At 38.9% G+C, this 27,146-nt stretch overlaps 1 protein-coding gene across 1 annotated transcript in view; it reads left to right on the top strand.

The window, feature by feature from the left end:
* Window positions 1–27,146, top strand: part of LOC135090723 (MAM and LDL-receptor class A domain-containing protein 2-like) — a 106,691-nt gene that overhangs the window by 67,777 nt on the left and 11,768 nt on the right. The window contains exons 103-140 of the mRNA XM_063987746.1: window positions 154–327; window positions 462–603; window positions 1,267–1,425; window positions 1,527–1,859; window positions 2,172–2,280; window positions 2,499–2,595; window positions 2,892–3,062; window positions 3,465–3,653; window positions 3,903–4,131; window positions 4,251–4,483; window positions 4,653–4,763; window positions 4,939–5,029; window positions 5,329–5,425; window positions 6,279–6,417; window positions 6,787–6,989; window positions 7,170–7,328; window positions 7,556–7,700; window positions 7,830–8,055; window positions 8,283–8,417; window positions 8,613–8,798; window positions 9,432–9,674; window positions 9,951–10,103; window positions 10,455–10,667; window positions 10,960–11,091; window positions 11,237–11,336; window positions 11,589–11,769; window positions 12,313–12,547; window positions 12,831–12,962; window positions 13,183–13,265; window positions 13,625–13,768; window positions 15,727–15,838; window positions 16,190–16,412; window positions 16,544–16,686; window positions 16,897–17,049; window positions 17,326–17,478; window positions 17,668–24,995; window positions 25,441–25,633; window positions 26,791–26,986. Coding sequence (XP_063843816.1) covers window positions 154–327; window positions 462–603; window positions 1,267–1,425; window positions 1,527–1,859; window positions 2,172–2,280; window positions 2,499–2,595; window positions 2,892–3,062; window positions 3,465–3,653; window positions 3,903–4,131; window positions 4,251–4,483; window positions 4,653–4,763; window positions 4,939–5,029; window positions 5,329–5,425; window positions 6,279–6,417; window positions 6,787–6,989; window positions 7,170–7,328; window positions 7,556–7,700; window positions 7,830–8,055; window positions 8,283–8,417; window positions 8,613–8,798; window positions 9,432–9,674; window positions 9,951–10,103; window positions 10,455–10,667; window positions 10,960–11,091; window positions 11,237–11,336; window positions 11,589–11,769; window positions 12,313–12,547; window positions 12,831–12,962; window positions 13,183–13,265; window positions 13,625–13,768; window positions 15,727–15,838; window positions 16,190–16,412; window positions 16,544–16,686; window positions 16,897–17,049; window positions 17,326–17,478; window positions 17,668–24,995; window positions 25,441–25,633; window positions 26,791–26,986 — 13,445 coding nt within the window. The remainder of the gene's footprint in view (window positions 1–153; window positions 328–461; window positions 604–1,266; window positions 1,426–1,526; window positions 1,860–2,171; window positions 2,281–2,498; window positions 2,596–2,891; window positions 3,063–3,464; window positions 3,654–3,902; window positions 4,132–4,250; window positions 4,484–4,652; window positions 4,764–4,938; window positions 5,030–5,328; window positions 5,426–6,278; window positions 6,418–6,786; window positions 6,990–7,169; window positions 7,329–7,555; window positions 7,701–7,829; window positions 8,056–8,282; window positions 8,418–8,612; window positions 8,799–9,431; window positions 9,675–9,950; window positions 10,104–10,454; window positions 10,668–10,959; window positions 11,092–11,236; window positions 11,337–11,588; window positions 11,770–12,312; window positions 12,548–12,830; window positions 12,963–13,182; window positions 13,266–13,624; window positions 13,769–15,726; window positions 15,839–16,189; window positions 16,413–16,543; window positions 16,687–16,896; window positions 17,050–17,325; window positions 17,479–17,667; window positions 24,996–25,440; window positions 25,634–26,790; window positions 26,987–27,146) is intronic.

The raw sequence follows: 27,146 nt of genomic DNA, 5'->3' as shown, positions 1-27,146 counted from the left end.
AAACTCTGATGATCTTTGGTGATGACTCATTTTGCACTGCCACCATAAGCAACAAAGATAACATTGTTGATAACTGTGACAAGGTTTTGTAACAAAAATATCTCAAAAGTTCACTTAGTATCAATTGAACATTTATCTTTTGTTTGTGTACAGGTTGAACTGGGAACATCACCACAACACTGGCTGACCTTGGATGTGCAGGGTGTGCTTGGCCAGACCAATGTGGTGGCTGTGGATGACATTGACTTGTCTATGGGCCTTTGCACAGGAAACAGCAGCTATGACTACTTCCTCTGCAATGATGGTAGCCAGATTCCCATGTCAAAGGTGAATTTAGCTGTCCAACTTTTATTTGTTTTCATTGGCAGATGTTACATAAATGTAGAAGTTAGATAAATAGTACAATTTTCTTTTGCATATTTTCACTGTTGAGGATTTGTGTAACTCCATTTTCTTGGCAGACTTGTGACTACCACACCCAGTGTGAAGAGGGTGAGGATGAACGCTGGTGTGCTGGGTGTGATTTCTCAGAGGACATGTGTGGCTGGAGAATGGTAGAGACAGGACAGGACAGCAGCCATTATTGGTGGCGGAGATACACAGGTTTGAAAATATTCATATGATGAAAGTTTTTAATAAAGTAAAATTTGTTGAAAAAAAAAATAGCTTTTAACTCCTTTTGCCATTCTGTGAACCTTGCGCACTGTGGCATTAATGTGGTACACCGTATTCTAATACAGGAACAGTGTAAGGCCTGTGCTATCATACCATAAATTTTTGTTCCCATTTCTTTGTTGATGGTTTTGGGCAGGTATCAGACAATGAGTTATCCTTGTAATTGCTCCTTTGGAGCAGAGTCAGAGGTTCTAATTTTGTCAGAGGGCACATGATATTGTTGTCAGGCTGTTATGTCTGCCTGTCACTTAGGGGCCCAACCCCAAGACCATGAGAGGCTTTCCTGTCCATGGGTGAAGAATGTTGGAGTAGCTCTAAGTAGTCCCAAAACACACTTAGGTGGGTGTGCCTGCTGGCTCCTTGAACTGGTTGTTGTGTGGCTGCTGACACAACCACTGGCTTAAATTAGGTAGTATAGGGCCCTTGTTTTTTTTGGACATGTATGATGGGACCTGATATTTGTCTAAATTAGACAGGACAAAGTATATTAAAAGTGAAAGTTTTAAAATTCCATATTTATATTTTAATATTCTTATGCTTGTCCTAGAAAGATTTAATATTTTCTTTCATTATAGTCATAATATTTTGCAGGAGGAGACCCAGAAGACATTCCACATGATGCTTGCATGACAGTGCAGAGCAAGGAAGGGTTAGTGCTAAACAAGCCACGCATCATCAGCCGCCTGCAACAACCAACTTTTGAAACTTGCACCTTATCCATGGACTACAAGTTACAGTCTACAGGAGCTGGTGAGCATCTTGTGCAGTAATAATGTGCTTGTTTTCTCAACAATGTTAAGAATTTTAGCTAATTTCTTATTTATTTATTTATTTTCTTATGGTTGTTCCAGATCCTGCAATAAATGTGTATTATGAGCATGGAGGATCTGATATGACACTGCTCTTCACTGGCCAGAGCTCCTCCCCAGACTGGCAGAAGCTCATCTTGCCTCTTGGACGCATCTCTACAGCCTTTAATTTTGTCATTGAGGCAATCAGCTCAGGTGCAGATAAAGAAACAATATCTCTTGATGAAGTGAAGCTTACCAAATGTGCCTCACCAGTACCCTGCATAGACTTGCCTCCATCATATCTTGTGTGTGAAAATAAAGCGTGCTATCCAGAAGAAGCCAAGTGTGACTTCACAGATGACTGTGGAGACTACTCAGATGAGGCCTTGTGTGGTAAGTAGGCTGACTATTCAAGTTTTCTTGCATACCTGTAATGTGCTTATTTTGTCTTATTTTCTCAATAATAATTTTGTTTCAGGAAATATACAAAGTTAGTATTCTCAGTCTCTCCATTATATGATCCCATTGCTGCTCATTGTTGCAATGCTTTAAACCAAAGTGTCAGCCACTACATTGTATCACAGAACTGGCTCAAACTGGTTGCACAAAGGAGCCACTGAGGAAAGTGTCACATAGTCCTAATGTCTGTATAGGAAATGAAGCTCCACAAATGCTATCTATGTTGCCTTTCCATCGTACCTCCAGATGACTACCCAATGCGGTGCAGCTTTGAGGATGGTGATTATTGTGGCTGGGATGTCTCAGATATCTTCCAGCTGACTGAGGCACGCTCCAGCAAGATGCCACCCTACAGGTCTGTAGTTGTCACTTTTGAAATACTTGTTTGCTGTTGTTTGAAAGTTTTCAGTTATGATATTTATTTGATGTATGTATATATATATATATATATATATATATATATATATATATATATATATATATATATATATATATATATATATAATTGTAACCATAGATAACTTAAACATAAGCTCTCAATTAAATTATTCTAACTGGTAAATGACCATGCAGGGACCACACTGTCAACACAGGGGACGGTCACATGCTGATTACATATTCTTCTGCCACCATCATGAGTCCAATAATACAAGCTTCCACCAACTGCTGGGTAATATTTCCTGAAAGTTACCTTGTTATATAGTTGTCTTGCAGTAAGCCATTTTCACACCATGTTGTTAATATTTCCATTCATGTGCAATGTTGAAAGAAAGAAAATAACACAATATATAAAGTAGTAAGAGAATTAAGAAAAAATGTGAAGATGGAGGACCTGAACATTCTTCACATGGCTACCTCGTTGAGAAGTACGTATGAACAAGCATCAGAAAAGATTGGCAAAGTTAGGGAAACATGAGCATTTGCATTACCTATCCCTAATTAATTTAAGATTTTTTGTCTCTGCAGTTCCATCTTTATTATGCTATATCTGGGTCATCAAAAGTAACGATAGACTTAAATGCAGTGGACTCAGCAACCAACATAATATTCCAACAAACCAGCAGGCATGGAGAGGATGAACTTGTGTTCCACTGGACTCATTTTTCAGCCTCAGTTTCTTATAACAAACCTTTCTATGTAAGTATGAAATTGGAAATTATCCCTTTGTAAGAATGACTCAGAGAAGTACCTGCCCTTCCTTTTCTCTGTCTTCATGTTTATTTATAGATCTAAATCTATGTATCAATATTTATCTTCCACTCTATACATCTTTCTATCCATCTAAATCTTTCTTTTCATTTGTGCATGTCATTTGTCTCTTTGTCTTTTGTCTTTTCTACATATGTCTTTGATGTCCCACTACCTCAAAAAACTATCCCTTTATGATACCAGGTGCAGAACCAGCTATAGTAAATGGTGCCTGTTTGGATTGCATTACAAGTGTGTCAAAACCAGATGTATCTTACCCAGTATTTGTTAGATATATTATGATTCTTCCATTGTCCTTGTTTCATGAATCATTATTAATACCTCTTCCAGATTGATATATGGGTGACAGTAAAGGACAGTGGCTCAGTGGCATTTGATGACTTCTCCCTGACTCCAGAGTGCATTGTGACTCCTGGCACCCCAACACCACCACCCATTTCCACCACTACAAGCCCTTGTCATGATCAATTTATGTGTAATATTGAAAGTGAAACACCTACATGTATACCTTATGAGCAAGTGAGTTTTAGTGTCTTTTCCAAAATTTTCATGCATTTACTGTAATATGTATATCACAAAAACCCACTATTCATATACCCATTATGTATACTGTTTCTTTATTCAGCACCTTCAAACTGAGAATTGTAGCTTCCTAATAAAGGTCATCATTCTTTATTCTTTAATGACATTATATTTTGGTGACTTATAAGCAAGTTGTACTTTTGAGTTATGTTAACAAAGGTCCTCAGAATTTTCTTGTTCCTGTAGGTGTGTGATTTCGAGAAGAACTGTCCAAAAGGTGATGATGAGAGCCTCTGTGGGACCACTGACTTTGAGGCAGACATGGGTGGCTGGCAGGATTTCAGTGACACTGGTTATGGCTGGTCCCGCATCAGAGCATCAGAAGCATATTACCCAAATTGTACAGCACCAAATTTTGACCACACCAATGTTTCAGCTGAAGGTTATTATGTGTGGGCTCCAGCAAAACTCTCAGGTAGAGATTTCTAACTTCTTTGTTTGCTATTGAAATTATAATATATGAAGAACATCTTGAAATTTTGTATTAAGTTTATAGCTGTGTAAGTAATGTCCTTCTGTTTTCGCAATTCCCAGAGTCCCCAGAATCCACCGCCATATTGGTATCTCCAGTTCTTGGGCCAGCAGGTTTAGGCTGTACTTTCAGTTTGTGGTACAATTGTAAGGACAATAACCCTTTCCTGGTCATGACGACATGGACTACTGGTGACTTGAGAGAAAAAATTGTGTCAGTTTCATTAGCTTGCTCCTCCAACCAAGAATGGCGCCAGGGTCAAATGTACATTGGGGAACAAGGCCAGCTCTTCACTGTAAGATACATTAGCATTAGGAAATTATGAAATACAGTATTTTTAACATATATTATGTTACCATACATATGATTTGAAACTACAGACAAAATTATGACCTTTGTTTAACTTAAGAGTATCCTGTAGTAAAAAAAAAAATCAGAAAATTACATACATTGATTGCTATCAGGTTGAGGTCAAGAGTACCAAGTATTTCACGACATGGGTCCCAACACAGTTTGATGTCACCATTGATGACACTGCCTTCACTCTTTGCTCCACACATGAAGAACCAACTAAGGTATGTAGTCAGAAAAAAAATTAACTGTGAATTTATCTGTTCTGAGATGTAACCAAAAGTATACTCTTCACATAAATTAGATCTAAAATATGCGGAATCTTCTGAACCAGACTGATTCTATTGACAAGTCAGCATGAGGTCTAACATAACTTGGAATTTCTTCTTACCCTAACAGGAGGATATAAAATGCACTTTTTCAAAGCCCTGCCACTTCTACCAGAGTCACAGAGACAGTGCAGACTATGTTTTGGTAAAAACAAAGTATGGTAGGTTCAACCACATATGCTAAACACTTATTGACTGAGCATTCATGAGCAGAATTTAAAGTATGTAATATAATTTTCAGCTATATTTTACTTGTGTGTGTGTGTATGTGTGTGTGTGTGTGTGTGTGTGTGTGAGGCTCCTCAGCTACCCTTCTCTGTGAGGATGTTGGCATGATGGAAATAGTTTCATGGTTTGTATGATACTGGGAGGAAAATAAAACTGTATGTGAAAGCAGATAAGTATAACTTCCTTAAAAATGCAATGTACATATTCACATTTGTAACCCTCTTCGTGGCAGATAACTACATTTCTCTGCAAGGGGACAAGAATAAGCGCATTGCTGTGCTGGAGACTCTGCCCCGTGACCCATCCTTTGGCTTCTGTCTCTCCTTCCGGTATGGATGTTGCCACATTTGAGGTGCCCCATGATGTTGGGTGTGCTCAAACCAAGTTGTCAAATGGCTTTAGCTGTCCATATATAGTACTGGTCTGAGAGGATCTTCTAACATGGGATACCACATTTTGATTAAAACTTTATATATCATCATCATTGCCATCATCATCATTATTAGAATCATCAGTATCATTATTCATTTATATATATTTTTCTTTTTTCTCCCAACTTTAAGAGACGGCTGTAAAAGAAATGCCCCAATGACACACCATGTACTACTTACATAATATATCACTTTCCCACAACCTCTTTCTGTTAACTCAGATACATTTTGCAGGGTTACAAAGACAGTCCTTTTTTCATATTTGTGCCAAATTCTTGTATCTCCATTAATAATCTAACTGTTGTTGTTTGATTCCTATAGTCTAACTGTCTTTGTAAATATCTGTGTCTCACCAGTCTCCTTTTCATATTTTGCAGTCCTCTTATTAAAACTCAAGGATCTGAGACCATTCCAAGGTACCTTTGCTTTGAATATACAAATTCTTAATCTTCCTATTATTCATAAATTATTTTATACTACCTATACATTTGTACAGTGGAGCAAATTTCAATCCGTTCATAGTCAATAAAATACTTGACCTAATTTCATTACAAACTCATTTGTCCATGGCATTATATTTGCTCTCTATTAACTTCCATACTTTGTGCATGCAACTTTACATATTGCCACCCCACCTTTATAATTCCTTATTTATTCACTTTATTTTTCATTCTAATCTTCCTTCACCTTTCATGCTCTACATATAGCTGTTTTTTGATTGCTGAATATATATGTATTTCCTCCTTTACAGGTATCTAATCAAGGGGAAAGCTTCTCTGGAGGTTGTGATCAGTCAAACCACCATGAATGAAACTGTGTTTGTGAGGAAGAGTGGCTTCCTGGACTGGCAGACATTCCACCTTAACCTTTTTACTTCTGAAATATATCAGGTACAGGAATTAATGTTTTTGTTTCTTTTCAGGAATTATATCTTAAAATATGTTATAGATGAAAATGTATAAGACATATTTTTAATTGGTTTATTTTATTTGTTTTACAGTTGTATTTATTTCTTATTAGATGGTATTACATACTTATGTTTTGATGCTTCATTTAATTTAGAAATTGTCTAAGGAAACAATGTCTTCAGTTTTTTCTTTTAATATACAGATAGTTCTTACTTATTGCATTCTTGTTATTCCTAGTACACAATCAAGTAACAAAGTACAGAAGTGAATTTTTTTCCTGAAATTACTTGAGATATATTTTAGAGTCTGTGGTATACAGTTTTAAAATTGTTGTGCATCTCTCTATTGTAGATTCAGTTTGTGGCCCACACATCAGCATCTAATGGAGAAGTTGCCCTGGATGACATTGAACTAGTGGAAGGAATCTGTCCTCCTCCACTCACCTGTTCCTTTGATGATGAATCAGACAATTGTCAGTGGAAGAACTACTTTACTGGAGCCTCACTGCCCTGGAGCTTAGGAACTGGCAATGAGAATGTCACCTCCGGACCAAAGTATGCTTTGCTGTTTGATGAGAGGAAATAATGAATGCTAATAATTTACCTAAGGTGAATGCATTTTTTTTTTTCTGAAAATATCTGTAAAATAAATAATCACATTCTTCCCTTGCTATCACATAGACTTCAGTCATGTTCATAATTTGAAATAATAATAGGTAAACATTTCCTTGACAGGGTTGATCACTCATGGGGCACACCATTTGGTCACTACCAATATCTGAATATTGGTGGAGACCAGAGTGGAAATGTTGCCTTCCTAAAAAGTCCTGAGGTTGCCACCACCACTTCTGATGGAGACTGTTTCCAATTCTGGTTCTACCTCTACTCTAAAGTGTAGGTGTCTTTTTGAGACCTTTGTAAATATTACAGTGAGACAGGGCAGCAAGACCCTCACAGTCAGCCATCTCCTTGCACTGCACCTGGCATAAACTTGGGGTAGCATATCAGCTTGTAGTCTGATGAATCTTCTCTTTATTCTCTGTTGCTAGTTAGTGCTTTGTATATTGTCTCTCTTGTAGCTCATTATCAATATTCCTACATTTGAGAGAACTCTCTTGCAGGAAAGGTAATGATGTTGGGGAGCTTGGAGTTCGCATCCTGATTGATAATTCCACCATGAGTGAACGCCTATGGGAACACACATACAATGGACAGGATGGCTGGCAGTTTGGAGAGACAACAGTCAAACATGAAAAGAACTTCAGTGTTCGTATTACAGTATTTCTTGTCATTTCTGTATTCTGCTAATGTGATATGGATCAAGTTGAAGAATGTTTTACTGGTGATATAATGATGACTGAAGTTAAGACTTTCATCTGTGAAACTCCATTTCAGGTTGTGCTGGAGGGCTACCGGCTGGATGGGTCTGAGGGCTACATGGCCTGGGATGACTTGACAGTGAAGCGTGGTGTGTGCACAGATCCTGGCACGTGTGATTTTGAGGGTGGCCTTTGTGGCTGGACTGATGTAACAGAATATGGTGACAATACATGGCTGTGGCTTGTGGCTGAGGAAGCAAGCAATGGAGTGACTGTTGACCACACCACAGAATCTGGATCAGGTAGAGATCAGCTCTTCAGTTGAGATCAAGATAACAGATAATATATTGAAAAAAAAGTGTATGGTGCATTTACGAATAATATATAAATATGAAAAAAAGTAATAGTATTTACAAGAAGTAGAACTACAGAGATCTATAGACAAATCACATAGATAAGTAAATTTTAATCTTTGTATTGGAGACATTAAGCTTCACCACTATATTTTATATGTACCCATCCTTTACAGGCCATTATATCACATTTGAGAGGGACTACTGTAACAATGGAAAACCCTGCATTGGCAAACTAAGGAGCACTGACATCACTCCCAAAGACACATACTATTGCTTCACCTACTATTTGAACAGCTATAAGGGTGAAGGTTAGTTAGTCCTGACATAATTTCTTAGTTAACAATGTCATGTTTTTTTGTAGTAAATGCTTCAGAAGCTTCTCTTAAACATCAGGGAAACTAAATGCCTCTCTCAGAAGAAATAAATAGATTGAAAGAATGCTGAGCTTCTTGAGTGTACTGATTCAGCTACCAGTACATATTTTTTTTCTTTTTATCTTTCAGTATATACCAATGAAGTGGCCATCAAGTTGATCAATGTTGAAGATAACTCACTAATGACAAATGTGAGTTATGTCAACTCATTTGACTTCCTCTGGTCCCAACATCAAGTTCAACTGACAAGGATAAGAGATTTGTTCCATCTTCAGTTGGAGGCAACAATTTATCCCATGAGTGCTTCAGTTGGGGGTTAGTGCACATGTGCATTTTCAAACACTAACTGAAGGAAGATTACTGGAGTGAAGGGCTGATTTATGATCATTATATTTTGATGTAAAAGGTCCTCTTCAATTATTTAAACGAAAACTCACATATTTGGTACTTACTGGGCTTAAATATTAATAAGAAGGCTTTTCTGCTTATAAAAGTAAATGGTAAAGATTGTAGTGCATATACAAGATTTGCTAGTGAAAAGGAAGATGTTAATCGAGAATAATGAACACTGCAGTTGTTATGTGTTAATAATAATTTTCCCTGAGGGAGAAATATTTTACAGGTGCTTCTATATTGTCAGTGCATATTATAAGGTAGTTCCAGGAAATGAGGGCAGAGGGCCATGAACATTTTTCTTGGGATGTTTTATTCCAACTGCACAAGAAATGAGTGAAAGGGATCTTTCCTATTCTTTCATTTGTTGTTGTACTTTGGGATTTATTTGATTATCACATTTTCTTCTGATTCTTCTTTGGATGTAATTTTGCTTGTGTGTGAAAATATAGATTGTGCAGTATATAGAGGGAGGAAAAGTATGATAAATGTAATTGCAGCAAACTTTTTTCTTTCTTTTTTTTTCTTTCTTTTTATTTATTTTTTTCATTTTAGCTTTCAGTGCCTTGGATGACATAGTCCTGACCCCTGGACGCTGTGACTCAGGAGGGACTACCATCACACCCACAACAGGACCTCCACCACCTGATAAGCAGCTGACATGCACTTTTGAGGATGGCACACTGTGTGACTGGTCCCAGCACCAGGGAGACAACAGGGATTGGATGCTGACATCAGGCGAGAGTGTGGACTCCACTTATGGACCACTTGTAGACCACACCACCCACCTCTCTGATGGCAAGTCTGTAGTGTATAGTGAAGTGTTTAGGGCCACTATTTGATGTCAAGAATTATCTGTCTGAACTTTTTCTAGTTGTGTGTGTGTGTGTGTGTGCGTGTGTGTGTGTGTGTGTGTATGTGTGTGTGTGTGTGTGTGTGTGTGTGTGTGTGTAAGAATATCATGAATGATACATGATGATTTTCTTCCAGGCTTTCAATTAAAACAAAATGTATTCTTTCAATATGAAAAAAATAAAGCATCTCAAAATTTACATGCAATTTCTTATGTTTCAGGTCACTTCATCTACATTCACTCATTAGGAGTTGCAGGAGAAACCAATTTGTTTTCTGACATGATTGTGAATAATGAAGCTGGTCACTGCCTGTCCTTTTCTTATTACATGCATGGCCCTAGCCCTCCAGTCCTCATGGTCTACATTACTAAAGGTACTGTGTCTTCTGTCATTAAATGTCATTCTGTTGTTTTCTCCTCATAGACCATTCCTATGAATGGTTAGAAATCTATCTAAAGGTCATAAAGTTGTTTTACATTATTAATAGATGTAAACACTGTATAGCACATCTTGGTAACTTATCCACTAAGTCTGTATTTAATGTCAAACATGAACTTATTGAACTTTAAGGAAAATACAGTTTACTTAGTGAACTGTCTGTACATTAGTATATATTATTTTGAATTATATAAAACTTTCAGCACCTTAGCATGTGATTATATACAGACCACATTCATAATATATACCTTTACTCTTAGTCTCATCTAAACTGCTATTTTTGCAGAGCACGAGATCCCAGGATCCTCTGAACCTCCAGACTGGCAACACCTAGATGAGGTTGGAGAGATCTGGCAACAGGTTCGTCTCTTCATACCAAACCAAGACTTTGCTCAGCGAGTGGTAGTGCGGGGCAAGTCATTGTCTACTGACTCTGACCTTGGCCACAGTGCAATTGATGATTTCCTTCTGACTGATGGCTCCTGTCACAACCCTGAAGGTACTAAAAGTAACATAAAGTGTTCTTCCAGCTCAGAGTAGTTGATATTCTTTCATCTTCTTTTTCCTCTTCACATGACTTACATACTTTGAAACTGGTGAGCATAAAGAAAAATGAGATGGATTTGTCTTCAGTGTTCTTACTTTGAGGAGATGCCAATGCATATTGATGATTTTTGCTTATAATTAGTCATTGATTTTATTGTTTTCTTCCTTTCTGATCATAGATAAACATTTAGGAGGTACACATGCAATATTTAATCTCTGCTATCTTTTTTTCCCTCATTTTCTAGAAATCTGGTGTGATTTTGAGACATCAGATATGTGCGAATGGACAAATGTTAATGATGGTGGAGCAGAGTGGATTTGGAACTCTGGTCAAAACCCAGACTTGGTTAATGGTCCTTCTACTGACCACACCTTTGGTAATGAAGGCTACTTGTTTGCTGTGGTCAAGTATTAAATTATCTCTGCACCTATGATTAAAATGCATAATTGAATATTATTCTTATGACTTCAAAAATATATTATTATAAAGTAATTCAGTTCTTTAAATAACTGTTTTTCCAGGAACCTCATATGGACATTACTCCAGCTTCAAACACTCTCCTGATAACATAGAAGATAAGGCATATCTCTTCAGTCCCATTCATCATGGTACTGGAGAAGTGTAAGTTTCTAAACTCAGGTATATCTAATTTGCTGTAGTCAAGTAGGATGTGCAATTGATACTCTCTGTTTGTCAATAAGTAGTAAGTGTGTATATCCAGTAGTTGAGGAAGCAAAGAAAGTTTTCCATGTATTATTTGTCTCATGCTGTCTTATATGCTATATGAAAAACAAAGCTTTGGAAAGGACTGGGAGTCAATAAAACAATGAAAGAGATGCCTCTGTAGTAATATCAAAACTCTTGACTTTTCAGGTGCTTCCAGTTCTACTTTTATATGCAGGGAGAGTCAGATTGGTTAGGACAGCTGTCTGTGTACATCAAGAGTCCATCAGCACCTATTGATGGCCTAGCTCCAGTTTGGCAGATGTTGGGCCATCAAGGAGATGCTTGGAATTTAGGCCAAATATCATCCAATCTTGTCAATGAGTTTGAGGTATTGTAGATGTAGTCTTATTTAGTGAAAATTTGCCTCATCACTTAGAGGCTTAGATTTTCTTTCATTAGAGATTATTTCATAATAGTATTTAGTTAATGAAAGTATCATGGCTTGATGTGACATGGAGATATTTGCTTTGTATATGTAATTGGCTAATAATTTTAGATTTATTTTCATCACTGAGAGCATAAAGGAAGATGTGGAACTTTGGTTATGAGTGTGGAACATGCCAATGAAGTATTAGTAAGTGTTCAGATGCTCCTCCATGACTATGTGTCCCACTTGAGTATTTTATCTTTAACTGTAAAGGATCATATTGTAATTCTGTCATTCTGAAACCCAATAGCTATCTTTATAATTTAGCGTGAATGAAAGATGAATGAACTGATAATCATGGAATTCTGTCATTCTGAAACCCAATAGCTATCTTTATAATTTAGCGTGAATGAAAGATGAATGAACTGATAATCATGGAAGAAATTCTTTGGTTTCATGATGTTTTTATGTTCATGTTTATATAGTGTAACACTCTACCTTCAGATTGCCTTTGTTGCCATGGAGGGTGAGGATGGGAAGAACAGCACCATAGCCATAGATGATGTGGTGATGCACAACAGGACCTGCCCCACCATTGCCACATGTAGCTTTGAGGATGGCTTCTGTGGCTGGACTAACACCATGCAAGGAGATGACACAGAATGGGTGATGAACCAAGGCTCCACACCCACTGAAGGCACAGGTCCCAAATATGACCACACCCTCAACACTGCTCTTGGTAAGCATTCTAGCAACTTGAATTTTTATTTTATATTGGATATTTTCATGCTTACTCTAATTTTACTGAGAAGGAACAAGTTGCCAGTTTGTGCAATGTGAAGCTCATGAAAGAGGAGCTCTAAAGTTGTTGGACGCTGACTGTAATATGGTGTATAAAAAATCTTATTGGATGGCATAAAGTAGTAGGTACTTGAGCATTACCACACCTATAAATGAAGAAAATATTTCCCTAGGAATCTTTTTTGCTTTCTAAAAAGTACATGAACTTCCTGTTTCCACAGGGCATTATATCTACATGGATGCAACATTAGCAGGATCAGAAACAGCACTTGCTACATTAGAATCACCACTCATCCCAATCCAGTCATACTGCTTTGAGTTTTATTACTACATGTATGGTGATGATGTTGGTGGTAAGTAGAAAACATTAACCTGCTCTTTTCTGCATAACTCATTATTATTATCATTAGCATTTTTGTTGTCACAGTTATATTGTATTTGTAGTCTCCACAAGATACCCTTCCCTCTCTCTCTCTCTCTCTCTCTCTCTCTCTTACATAATTCTAACCTTAAAAGAGAAAATGACAAATGAAATACTTTTCATAAACTTATCAAAAAATGTATACATGACAGGTTTTGCAGTAGAGTTGAAGCAAGACAATGAGGTGAAAGTCCTGATGCATGCTTTTGGGGATCAAGGACAAGAATGGAAACTGGTATGTAGATCGACAATGCATTTATTAGTAATCATTTGAAACATTAGCTTTTTAGTACTTTTATGTTAGTTTGTGATATTTCATAGAGAAAATATTCCTATGTGTACAGTTTTTTTCATTATGATCAACATCATTCATTACTATCAGGTTAACAAAAAGTTGTGTATAGTATATGTAAGCAAAAAATAACTGAAAAGAAATACCTTTATATTACTATTATCATGGACTGACACTAAAATACTTTTTTTCAAAAGAAAGTCATATTTTATTAATGTCAAGATTGAGCATATGTAGGCATCTGAATTTACATGAATATATGCTGAAAATGTGTATTTAGTGTGTAATTTGCCTCCTTGCAGGGTAAGGTGAGCATTATTGAAAATCAGCTCAAACAGCCATTCAAGCTGCTGCTCAAGGCCCAACGAGGCAATGGGCCCAAGGGAGACATTGCTGTGGATGACATGTGGATGGATGAAGGTCCCTGCAACCCTGACCCAAGCCAGGTACAAACACTTATCAATTGAATTCAGAGTATCACCATCTAGATACACACACACACACACACAAACACACACACCGTCTTGTGTGACCTTAGGCACTCTCGAGCAGCCTCGGCCAGCTTGTTAGCCTTCCTCGCCCCCTAGTGATAGTGACCTCAGTTTTTTCTGTTTTCAACTTTTAGCTTTTAGTTTTAGGCTCGACCTGGTGGGATTGTTGTTTTTGTGAACACTTGTAGCGAGTGCATGTTGATACATAAAAAAAAATGTGTGCTTCAGTGCAAACGTACGAACGCAACTACCTCCTGCGTCGTAGGCGAGGATCCGGTTACCCGCCGCCCAACGTGATACAGTGCCTTAAGACCTTGAAACTATTTCGGAACCGAGGATCGAGAGGAGGCAAAAGTGTGGTGCGTCCCATCAAGGTAGTGACCTCCAGTGCCAGAGAAGACCGCAGGGTGGAGAAGAGGGAATACAAACACTTTGAAGTGCCACGTGTGTGGTATAGTCTTCCCTTCCTCCTCTTATTTAATGCGACGTCTCTGGCCAACAAGATGGACGAGTTGATAGTGATGGTGAGATCTATGCTGGAAGTATGTGGACGACTGCACCGTGGGCGTCCCAGTTTCCAGCAAGACCCCGGACTACTCGCCACTGCAAGCAATTCTGGAGCGACTGCAGACGTGGACGGAGGAGAGCAGGATGACCATCAACCACAGCAAACCTGTGGTGATGCTTTTCTGTACCTCCTCTGTACCAGTGCCCCCTCCCCAGCTCACAGTGGGCCCTCACCCCCTCCAGGTGGTCCAATGTGCCAAGCTTCTTGGAGTCACGGTGGACGACCAGCTGACCTGGAAGCACCATGTCGCCAGCACCGTAAGATCAGCTACCTACAGGCTGTATATACTGCGCAGACTCAGATCGCTGGGGACGCCGGCAGATGAGTTAAGGGGAGTGTACCTCACCTTCATCCTCCCCAAACTCATGTATGCCTCCCCAGCGTGGTCCTCCTCCCTCACACACACTCAACAGCTACAGCTAGAGAGAGTGCAGAAAAGGGCATGCAGGGTCATCCTTGGCCCTGCATACACCACCTATGAAGAAGCCCTGACCACCCTGAGTCTGTCCAGACTATCCACCAGGCACCGAGAGGCTCTGGAGAAGTTTGGAAGGGGACTACTGCATCATCCACGTCTCAGAAACATGCTGCCGCCTGACGCGCCTCACCCGGTCCATACCACCAGACACCACAACAAGATAACGCCCCTAAAGGCGCCGCGCACGGACCGGTACAGATTCCCACCATGGTGCGAGCCATCAATCAATAGTCCCTTTTAGATTAGACTTACCTTTAGGATTAATGTTAAGTATTTCCCCACCCCCTATGTACATTTTCAGTTTGTTAACTGCCTAAATAATAAACCGTTTATTATTATTATTATTATTACACACACACACACACACACACACACACACACACACACACACACCATGTAGTGTAGTGGTTAGCATGCTTGGCTCACAACCAAGAAGGCCCGCATTCGAATCCTGGGCACGGTGAGGCAAATGGGCGAGCCTCTTAATATGTAGCCCCTGTTCACCTAGCTGCAAGTAGGTACAGGATGTAACCCAAGAGGTTGTGACCTCACTGTTCCAGTGTGTGGTGTGTAAGTGGTCTCAGTCTTACCCAAAGATTGGTCACTATGAGCTCTGAGCTCTTTTTGTAGGATAACAGCTACCTGGGTGACCATAGATGAATCACACACATACACACACACACACACACACACACACACACACACATACACACACACACACACACACACACATATGTGTATATATATATATATATATATATATATATATATATATATATATATATATATATATATATATATATATATATATATATATATATATATATATATATATATTTGAAAGTCCTTATTTTCTTCCATTTGCAGTTTCCATGTTATAATGGCATCACCATTAACGCAAGCCACGTGTGTGACTTTGTCAAAGACTGCAAAGATGGAGAGGACGAGATGGACTGTGGTGGTTGCAATTTCCAATTTAGTGAGTGGTCTTTACCATTTTACCATAATGAATGTCAAGGAATAATTGCTTGTTTTGCTGCTAATTAATATTTTCAGGACCTCTTTGATCAGTGTTGTTATATGTAAAGGTTAATGTGCTGGACCTCTAGCAACAAAAATCCTGATGAAGTCCAGTTCAGAAATCAGGTACTAATTCTTCCAACTTACTGAATCTAATCTAGTATTCAAACTTTAATCTCTCTCTCTCTCTCTCTCTCTCTCTCTCTCTCTCTCTCTCTCTCTCTCTCTCTCTCTCTCTCTCTCTCTCTCTCTCTCTCTCTCTCTCTCTCTCTCTCTCTCTCTTATGGTATATTCAATATGTTACTTCCAGGTACATGTGGATGGATATTCCAAAAAGAGAATGACTTTGTGTGGCAGAAAGGACGGAACATGAGTGATGGAACTGACTATGAGATCATTATGGACCACACTCTTGGCACTGCAGCGGGATATTTCTTGTATATTGCTGAGCAACCTAGTGAAAAATCTGGTCCAGCTGTCATGGTCACTACTTCTCTCCGCAAAGCCTTCCTGGGATGCACCATGAACTTCTGGTATCCAATTCATTACATTTTATCCTTTTTTTCAGTTTATTTTTAAATATTTGCAGATTTGCACATAGAACCCTAATGATAAAGGAAGGCAATCAACCATGTAGTTCTTCTATGAATGTTGAATGTTTCAGGTACCGAGAAAACAGTAACAACTACTACAACAAGCACATGAAGCTAACCATCAGTGTGGTGAGCAAGGGTGAAGTCCATCCTCTGCATTACTTGATTGACACCAATATATATGCATGGGAGAAGGCCAGCATCAGAATAATGGGTCTGTATGGACTCACTCCTTGATTTTTTTTCAAAATTACTGATGAAAATAAGATGTATATTACTAATTATAACTATTGATTATAATCTTTTTTTATAGACCAAATAATGTATCTTAAATTTTATGGTCAGTGGATCTGTTAGTACATTCTTATGGTAATTACTTATTTACTCTCATTTTGTTGATTTTTCCTTGATATTTCACTTACAGACTGGTGGGAAGACTTTAGTGTTCAGGTCGAGGGCGAGAGCACAGGCACTCCTTCTGATTTAACTTTGGATGACTTCAGCTTTGAGGAATGTGGACCACCATCAGTCACACCTGAAATCTGTCCAGAGTACCACATCAAGTGTCCTGAAACAGGTAACCTTACATTACTTGCCTTCTTACTCTGATTTTTTTAAAGATTAATATGACTTAAAGATTAATATGATTTAAAAGACTGTATATAGGTTTCATGATTGATACCACAGTTGAAAAGAACAGCAAAGAAATATCTTTAGTTTCATGAGCAATTGTTGTATGTAGATTAGATATTTACATAGCAAAATATATTCTACTCTCTATTTACAGTTGAAGTAATATTGAATATATCAATTAGGTCTGAAATGCATTCATGTATATTTTTTCATCCTTTAGGAATCTGTGTTCCCCCTGACTTTATTTGTGACACCACCAATGACTGCGGCAACAATTATGATGAACAAGAGTGTGATGGGTACTCCCCCAGGTGTACTTTTGAAGAAAATGAGCAGTGTGATTGGGCTCAAGAAGATGAGGAGGATAACATTGGTATGAGATTCTTTCTCATTGTAATATTTCATGATACATATATATATATTTTTTTTATGCCCTCCTATTGTCTATTACTCTTCTTTACTGCTTATAGTATTTAATTTTTCAGTTTTAAGACACCCAAGATGAAAGTAACAGTGCTATTTTTCTGTATTATTTAGTGGTGTTTTTGTTTTCACTTAACAGACTGGCAATTTGGAACAAATCAGGCAGCTGTTCATGGCACTAACCACCTGACAGGACCACCAGCAGACCACACCTTACGCCTCACCACTGGTCACTACTTGTACATTACTGCACCACCACACCAGGCTGGCAAGGAAGACAAGCAAAGCAAAAATATTTACCGAGCATGGTTTGTTAGCCCAACACTGAAGGTTGATTCTGATACATACTTTCCCTGTCAGCTTCGTTTTCACTATTACATGTATGGGAAGAACATAGAAGAGCTCAATGTTTATACAAGAACAGAAATTCATGGTGAGAAATCTCTCTCCTTTAGAAGAATAGGAGAGCAAGGTCAATTCTGGGACCGTTCAATTGTGACTGCCACAGAGAGAGTTAATTTCCAGTTTGTTATAGAAGGAATCACAAACAATGAAGACTTCTCAGACATAGCCATTGATGATCTGTCACTTACTGAGAGCTGCATTATAATCAATGCTTCCTTGCCTGGTGGTAGCACCTACACACCTCCCCCCTCACCTTGTGGAGATAATGAATTCTACTGTGGAGTTGCATATGAATGCATTCCAGAATCAAAAAGGTGTGACTGGCAGAACGACTGCACAAATAAAGCTGATGAAGATTACTGTGGTGCATGCAATTTTGAATATGATATGTGTGACTGGTATGATGCGAGTTCTGGCATGTTCCTTTGGAGAAGAATCAGTGCTGGTGACTTCAGCTACTTTTCTCACCCTAATGTGGACCACACCTATCACACTTCTGATGGCCACTATGTGTATGTTGAGAGTGGAGCTGGTATTGATGGCAAGACAGCCTTGCTTTATAGTCCAAAGCTGTCTCATACAACAGGATTTTACTGCGAACTGCATTTTTGGCTCTACCTTGAAAGCATTCTCAGTTCAAATTTGACTTTGTACTCTTATTATGATGAGGTTCAGGGAGAGCTGCTGTATGATCTAGTGAACTCTGAGGTACAGGAAAAGGTTTGGTTTAAGGCAATTGCTACTGCTAGAGAAGTGCCCACAAAGCATCAATTAGCGTTTGAAGCCACACCACGCTATGATACATCCACAGGCTGGGAGGAATCCCAATCTGGCCTTTCTATTGATGACATCAGCTTCTTTAATTGCAATCAAAGAACTTTAAGTCTGGACTGTAACTTTGATGATGACGGTCTGTGCACATGGATACAAGATAAATCTGATGAGCAAGACTGGAAGAAGAGCAGTGCCTCAAATAGTTATCTTGCTGACCATACATCAGGAACAGGCTGTTACATCTACATTGACTTTAGTGAGTCACAAGCCAAAATGAATGACAAAGCAAGACTCATCAGTACAGTGCAGTCCAAACCACTCCAGTATGATAATGTGCTGAGTCTTTGGTACTACTTCTATGGTGAAAATGTTGGAATCTTCAGAATTATTGAAAGGAAAGAAACTACAAAAACAAATGTCACTCTTCTTGAATTGAGTACTACCCAAGAGGATAAATGGCTACTATATCAAAAGTCAATGTCAGTTGATGATGACTTCACAATAATTTTGGAAGGTGTATGGAGAGAAAGGGGGTTGGGCTTGCTGGCTGTAGATGACATCCAGATGACATCCACTTTACATGAGGCAATGTGTGATTTTGAAGCTGACTTCTGTCAGTGGGTACCGAGCAATGAGAGTTCAGGAATTTGGACACGAGGACAAGGAGCACAAGACATTATAGCCCTCCCACCTAAGGACCACACCCACAACTCTGAGACAGGGTATTATGCCTACTTGAAAACTAAGGCAGAGGATGAAATAGGCTTCCTCACTTCTCCTATTTACAAGGCGGTTGGAGTTCAGTGCATCAGATTTTGGTACTATATGCTGGGAGATAATCTTGGACATCTTAAGGTAGAAATAGCTGATAAGAGTGATGATCTTGGATTCCTTCCTTTATGGAGCCAAACTGAGAATACCTTTGAGATGTGGTTCCAGGGAATGGTGACGCTACCAGGCTTATTAGAGTACAGTGTAAGATTTATGGGCAAATCAGGAAAAAACAACAATAGTGTGATTGCCCTAGATGATGTCACTTTTGTTCCTGGTGCATGCCCCAAGCCATATGTCTGTAACTTTGAGTATGACATGTGTGAATGGATAAACTCAGAGCAGGATGAATTTGACTGGGTAATTTCATCTGGTAAAGAAGGAGGAGGCATTCTTGTAGATCATACCATTAATCATGAAACCGGCCATTATCTTGAAACAACACTAGAAGGTAAAAAGAAGGGTGATCGTGCTCAACTGTTTGGACCGGTTGTACCATCCAAATATAAATGCATGACCTTCTGGTATTCAATGCAGAATATTGAAAATGCTACACTCATAGTTAAATTGATGGAAGATGACTTCATTAACATAGCAGAGATCCATAACTCTTCTCTGCTTTACCTTTGGGAAGAAATTTCCTTAACTCCTGATACTTTGGATGATAAATATGAGATCATGTTAGACCTGGTTATAGATGAAAATATTACATTTTCACAATACTATACCATAGCAATAGATGACATTGCTTTTACGGAGGACTGCAACATCCACACACTTCCACCCATCACCATTCCACCTCCCACACACCTTCCTTCCAGCTTTGACTGTGATTTTGAGCAAGATGAAAGTGAAACCTGTGGATGGATGCAAGACAGTGATGATGGAATAGACTGGCAGCTTTGGAAGGGACCAACACCAACTTCTGAGACTGGTCCACAGGCTGACCACACACTTCTTACTGGTGATGGACATTACATATATAGTGGCAATAACATTGTGAAAAATGAAACTACAGCAGTGCTAAAGAGTCCAGTTGTGGATATTGGCACTCATGGGGCTTGTCTGTCATTCTGGTACCACATGCATGGACTGGATGTTGGAGTGCTGCAGGTCATGTCTCAGAAAGCAGGTAGTACCAACAAATCACCTGTGTGGACACGTTCAAATGAGCAGGGAGATGACTGGATGCAAGCCAAGGTCCACTTCACAATACAGGGTGAACAGTACATGGTGCTGCAGTCCACACTCAGAGCATCTGGTGCTGGTGATATTGCTATTGATGACATCATATTTGACTATGGGAACTGCTACACTGGGATTTTGTGTGATTTTGAGTCTGGAAATATCTGCCATTTTGAACAATCCCTTGAAGATAAGATGGACTGGCAGCTTGTCAAAGCTTCAGACTTTACTGGCAAATCAGATATGTACCCAGAGGAAGATCACAGTCTCCAGTCCCCACTTGGTCATTACCTCCAGTTATCAGGTGTGGGCTATGCTGACATTTATACCAATGAAATTGATCCACAGTATGCATGTGTTGAGTTTTCAGTCTATTTGAATGGTTACCTTGAAAAGCCATCAGCACAGTTAAATGTACACATTCGTCGAAGTGGCACCCTGGATCCTAAACCAGCAGTAATTGTTACTGGCCCCATTGCCTCTGGCTGGAGTCGTTACTTACTTCCAGTAACCAGTTCAGCCCCATACTCATTAGCCTTTCGGGGCAATGTGGAAGGAGATGGATATGTGATTGGCATAGATGACATAAAACCTCTCATGTACTGTGAACCTATGAGTGATTGCAACTTTGAAACAGATACATGTATGTGGAACAACTTGAATGATGATGAATTTGACTGGTCTTTAACAACAGGGGAAGATTTGGACAATCTCTATGCTCCTTCTGTGGATGTTACTTTGGGATCACCCCTTGGAAAATTCATGTATGTTGACACTACCAAGGCAATAGGCACAACTGAGAGACCGAAAGCAATTTTAGAAACAAATGCTATGAACACTAAGAAGCAATGCATTAGGTTCTGGTACCACATTCAAGTAGTTGATGCATCTCTTGCTCTTAGAATAAAATATCTTCCATTTGTAGAAAGTGAGCAATTGTGGGAAGCTAAAGCAACCATCCAGGCAGAATGGAAGTACCAGCAAGTGTCCACTGAAAGAGAAGGTCTTCATGCCATCCAGTTTGTAGCATCTTCAGGCAAGGGAAAAATGGGCATTATTGCCCTTGATCAGGTGATAGTAGACGCTCATCAGTGTACAAATGAAACCATTCCTGATTGTGTAATTACTTGTGATGGTGGAAAAACTTGTATTCACGAAAACCAGATGTGCAATTTTATACAAGAGTGTGGCAATGGTGATGATGAACGCCTGTGTGGCTACAACTGCACTTTTGAAGATACTGGTGAGGAACACTGTATGTGGAGTAATGTGGGAATCAATGATGAAGTACAGTCATGGATGCTTCTCTCAGGTGACCGTAATAATACTAATGCACCTCCTGTTGACCACACCTTTTTGACACCTTCAGGCCACTACATGGCTCTAATGCCTGGAGTGGGAGGCCAAACAGGAGAGGAGACCCAAGCAGTCATGCAAAGCCCATTCATGTTCAACTCTGCCTCCTATTGCCTTATGACCTTCTGGTATGTAATGTTTGGAAAAGCAGATAACCTTTCTTCAACAGACATTGGTACTTTGGCTGTAGCATCTCAGATCAGTGATCTCTCTGTTGAGCTACTGACAATGAAAGGAAGTCAAGGTGATGAGTGGAGATATACAGTTGCCTATGTTGGGAGAATATATCAGAAATTCATGCTTAAATTAATAGGCAACAGAAACTTAGATATGAGTGGTTACATAGCTGTTGATGACATAAGACTAGAGAATTGCTTCCTTCCAACACCACTCACTAAGCCTGAACAGTGTGCTTACTTTTTGTGTAAAAATAATGCATGTGTGTCATCATTTGAAACATGTGACTTTGTTGATGACTGTGGAGATTACTCTGATGAGGATGATGAATATGCTAACTGTGCCTCATTTGTTGCCCGTTGTTCATTTGAAGATGGCCACTTCTGTGATTGGAACCAAGAAGGTCCTGACAATTGGTTTATAGGCTCACCAGACTCTGAGGACCTGATTCCTAAACATGATCACACCACAAACTTACCAAGTGGAACTTTTATTTCTATTGGGAACATTCAGAATAAGTTAGTGTCTGCTTCTGCCAGACTCTCAAGTCCAGTAATGCAATGGAAAATTGCTAACATTATCCCTTGTGCACTCCGTTTCTACTTTTACATGGATGGTCCAGATGTTGGTGAATTAGTTGTTTCACTAAGGGAGACATCAGATGGCCCATTGATTGAACAATGGAAGATAGCTGGACCTGTTGGACCATTTTGGGAACGTGAGGAATTGGCTGTGATACCACATCTGATAGAGGATAAGCCAGTACAGTTCCTTATAACTGGAAAAACTCTCAATTACACAGGTAGAGGCAATTCAGTGATTGCCATTGATGATGTGTCATTCTCTCATTCATGTGCTTTGTCAGATGACCCACTACCATCCACTCCCTCACAGATGCCAACAACTACCCAAGGTCCATGTAATGATATGTTCCAGTGTGAGAGTGGCCAGTGTGTCCCACTGGATTATGTGTGCAATTTTGCAAAAGACTGCGAGGATGGCACTGACGAAACTATGTGTGCTGAGTGTGATTTTGAGAGGAACACTTGTGGATGGAAAGATGTTAGTGTTGGCAGTTACTACTGGATTCGTGAGGAACCAGGAGTTGAAGGTAGAAATGGGCAAGTTATGAAAGTGGAGGAAAGGTTTGCCTCTGTTTCCAAGGTTGCAGAGCTCACAAGTGTACAGCTGGGAGGATCTGCTTCAGGTTGCACCATCAGGTTCTTTTATTATAAATGTTTGGGTTTATATGGAACCACAGCACTTCATTTGTATGTCAAGAGAAAAGACAATAGTGAATATAGAGCATGGTATCAGCTGGATGACATGGGTGATTACTGGTATGAGCAGTATGTTATAATTGGTGGACAAGATCCTGGCTGGAGCTTACGGTTTGAAGGCACCCACTATGATGAAGAGGGACTGATCCTTATTGATGACATTCACTTTGAGAATTGCACATTACCATCAGCAACAATCTGCAAAACTGATGAGATGAAGTGCCTGAATGGCATTTGTGTTCCTAATGATGTTATATGTGACTTCAATGATGACTGTGGAGACAGGACAGATGAGATGCCAAGCTTGTGTGAAAGCTACAATGAAAGGTGCAATTTTGAGAATGATTTCTGCAGCTGGACACAAGAAAATGAAACAATGGAATGGATTCGCAGAACAGGAGAGTCACTGTCTGAAGATGTTGGACCAGACTATGATCACACTTTTGGAAATGAAACAGGGTATTATATGTACTTAAAGAGTGGGCAGGATGTCAAATTTAAAACTGGGAGGATAGCCAGTCCTGACTTCTATCCAGCAATCACAGCCTGTATGTTCAGGTTCTGGTATGTGATGAAAGCTGACCAAGGCTCAAAGTTGATTGTTTATGCTGAAGAAACCTCAGGACACACGGACAAGAAAAGTGAGATTATTTTTGAAACAGAAGGCTCAGAAGAGTATGGTTGGATGAAAGTAAATATCCCTGTGGTATTTACAAGATATTTCAAGATTGTGATTGAAGGCACTGTGTCAGAGGGAATTGAGGGTGATGTGTCTATTGATGACATATCTTTCACTCCAGGGTGTAAACCAGTTCATCCTCCACCCACCACTTCACCACCTCCTGGACAATGCCACGATGATGAGTTTGAATGTGCCAACTCTGAGTGTATTCCAAAGACCAGTGTTTGTGATTTTAGGTATGATTGTCAGGATTCAAGTGATGAATTGCCATGCCCATCATTGTGTAACTTTGAGGTTGATAGCTGTAGATGGTATGAGGCTGTTGATGATGCACTCAATTGGATACGGGCCAGAGCTAATGACAGTAGCTTTGGGACAGATGAGGGAGGTCCCTATGTGGATGGCTCAGGTTTGAAGAAAGGACACTTTCTGTACCTTTTTGCCACAAAACCTGATCTCTCAAATGAAGAAGGATATGCACTCTCCCATTGGTATCAAAATTCTGCTCCCTATTGCCACTTTAGCTTCTGGTACTATGTCAGCGGAGAGAAGTGGTCAGATGTGATCCTTCGACTCAACACATCATCAACAGAAATTATGAACCTAACCTTCTTCACACGGGAGACAGTGGTGCAAAAGGGAGTGTGGCACAAGGAAGAAGTGGGAATTGGGCGACATGAGATTCCCTTCCAGCTTTCTCTGTACAATAAAGAATCTACTCCTGAGTACACTAGCCATTTTGCTATAGATGAAATGGAATTCAATAATGACTGCCACTTTGGTAACCCTTCAGAGGATGGATGTCAGGCTAATGAATATCACTGCACTCATACAAAGGTAAGGCATCAATGATTGACACTTCAAAATGTTGCAACTTGATAAGTTTTCTTAAATGCATTTTAGAGATAACTCATTTCATCAAAGTAATCTGTTAATACATTCTTAATTCCCCCATCTCTTGCATTAGTATTATTCTATTGTATGTTCAGTATGTACTATACCAATAAGCTGCTTTTCCATCAAAGATGAAAACTTTTCAAGCATCAGTAATTTCTTGCAGTTTCATATTCCTATATCTGATCAATGGATTTTTATTCTGCATTTGTAATAATGTACTATTAACACATTTTACTGCAGCTACATATATATATATATATATATATATATATATATATATATATATATATATATATATATATATATATATATATATATATATATATATATATATATATATATATATATATATATATATATATATCATGGATCTCCCTAATTCCAGGTGTGTATACATGAAGAAAAACTGTGTGATCTGACTGATGATTGTGGTGCAAACGAGGATGAGAAGATGCTAATGTGTGTTTCCTACCATCGACTCAATCTTGAAAATGATGGTTGGCTCTCTTGGTTCTCTCAAGACACAGTATATGATGACATGGATTGGAGTATGGGTAGTGGCTCCACACCAACTAAAGGTAAGTGCTTCCTGTTTACTCAGTATTTTTATCAAAGTATTTTTTTCCAGGAAACAAAACAAATAAAAGAAATGACTTTGGTGAGACATCTTTGCTTAAATCTCAGTGTGCCAGGAAGTATGAAATGGGAAGCATAAGAGAGAGCTTTGTAGGGCAGGAAAATAGTTTGATTAGACATTTATGTGATGGAAGAAAGAACATTACTGTATGCTGTACATGGAAGTTAAAAAGACACCATGGTAGAGCCTAAGGCTAACAGTACTTACATGTATAGTATGAACTTATAACTTACACATAAATTCTAAATGCGAGTCAAAGATTTAAGATTTGACTGTTGGAAATAATTGGTTAGAGTGGTATGTGTAGGGTAAAGAGAAAGGATGGCAAGAGGATTGGAAGTAAACATGAAAGTCTGACATATTTATCTAAGAAAAAAAAAAAAGAACTAACATCTTGAGAGAGCTTGTGCATCTGAGGGAATGATGTGATAGGGAGGATATCTGAGTCAGGTAGAGGATCACCCAACAAAATGCAAGAGGGAGAGAACTGAGAATGGAATGTATGGTTTTCAGTCTCGGTATTTGTACCCCCAGGAGTATGTGAGAGGAATTTTGGAGGCACATGACAGGTCTATCATAGGGCCTGGACCAATTCATGAATTCACAGACAAGTATTGTTGTTGTTACTGATGAATTCATGGGCATATTTACTAATAGATCTTATATACTGGTAGGTTTATGAGTAGATTTTTGTCATCACACACCAATAAATTTGTGGACATATTTGTTATTATTTATTGATGAATTGCTGGATGCACATGTTATGTTCTGACTGCATTCTGCTGCATGCTGGGTAAGGGGTACATGACCAATACTGAAAGACTTCAAGGGATACATAAGATTAAAAAGGTTGAGAGCCCCTGCCCTAGAATTAAAGGAACAGAGGTCAGAGTAAACAGATGGATGGTCCAGAGGTTACTGAAAATCTTTTTTATCCCAAGTGATCCTTAGAAAATTCCTTGTCATAGTTTACTAGAACTAATTGTGAAAATAATGTTATGAAGAAATTTATAGACAGTTATAATTTGAATATATTAATTTGAATATCTGTCTATGTTAAAGTAACACAACTTACTCTAAGCTACTATTATGTTGTAGGGACTGGGCCCAGTTTTGATCACACAACATCTGATGAATCTGGCCACTACCTCTACATGGAGGGGAGTGTTCCTGGAGGAGCTGGCAATGTAGCACGCCTCATCACCTACCCCATCATGTCTGACCCCATATGTAGTTTGAGCTTCTACTCCCACATGTATGGCAGGGACATTGGTTATCTTCGTGTGCTATTGAGGTGAGTTGTTTGAAAGCAAAGATCAATTTTATTATTTTGAATCTGAAACTAATTTTCATGTGAACCTCAGTATGTGGAGGCCATAGATTATGTAAAACTGACTGGCATGTCATCATTTATAATACTTATCTCTTAATGATGGGTTTTTTTTAAATAAAGG

Source organism: Scylla paramamosain, chromosome 35, assembly GCF_035594125.1.
Source record: "Scylla paramamosain isolate STU-SP2022 chromosome 35, ASM3559412v1, whole genome shotgun sequence".
Lineage (NCBI taxonomy): Eukaryota > Metazoa > Arthropoda > Malacostraca > Decapoda > Portunidae > Scylla > Scylla paramamosain.
The sequence above is the reverse complement of the archived record's forward strand: the minus strand, read 5'-3'. Positions and strand labels throughout refer to the sequence as shown.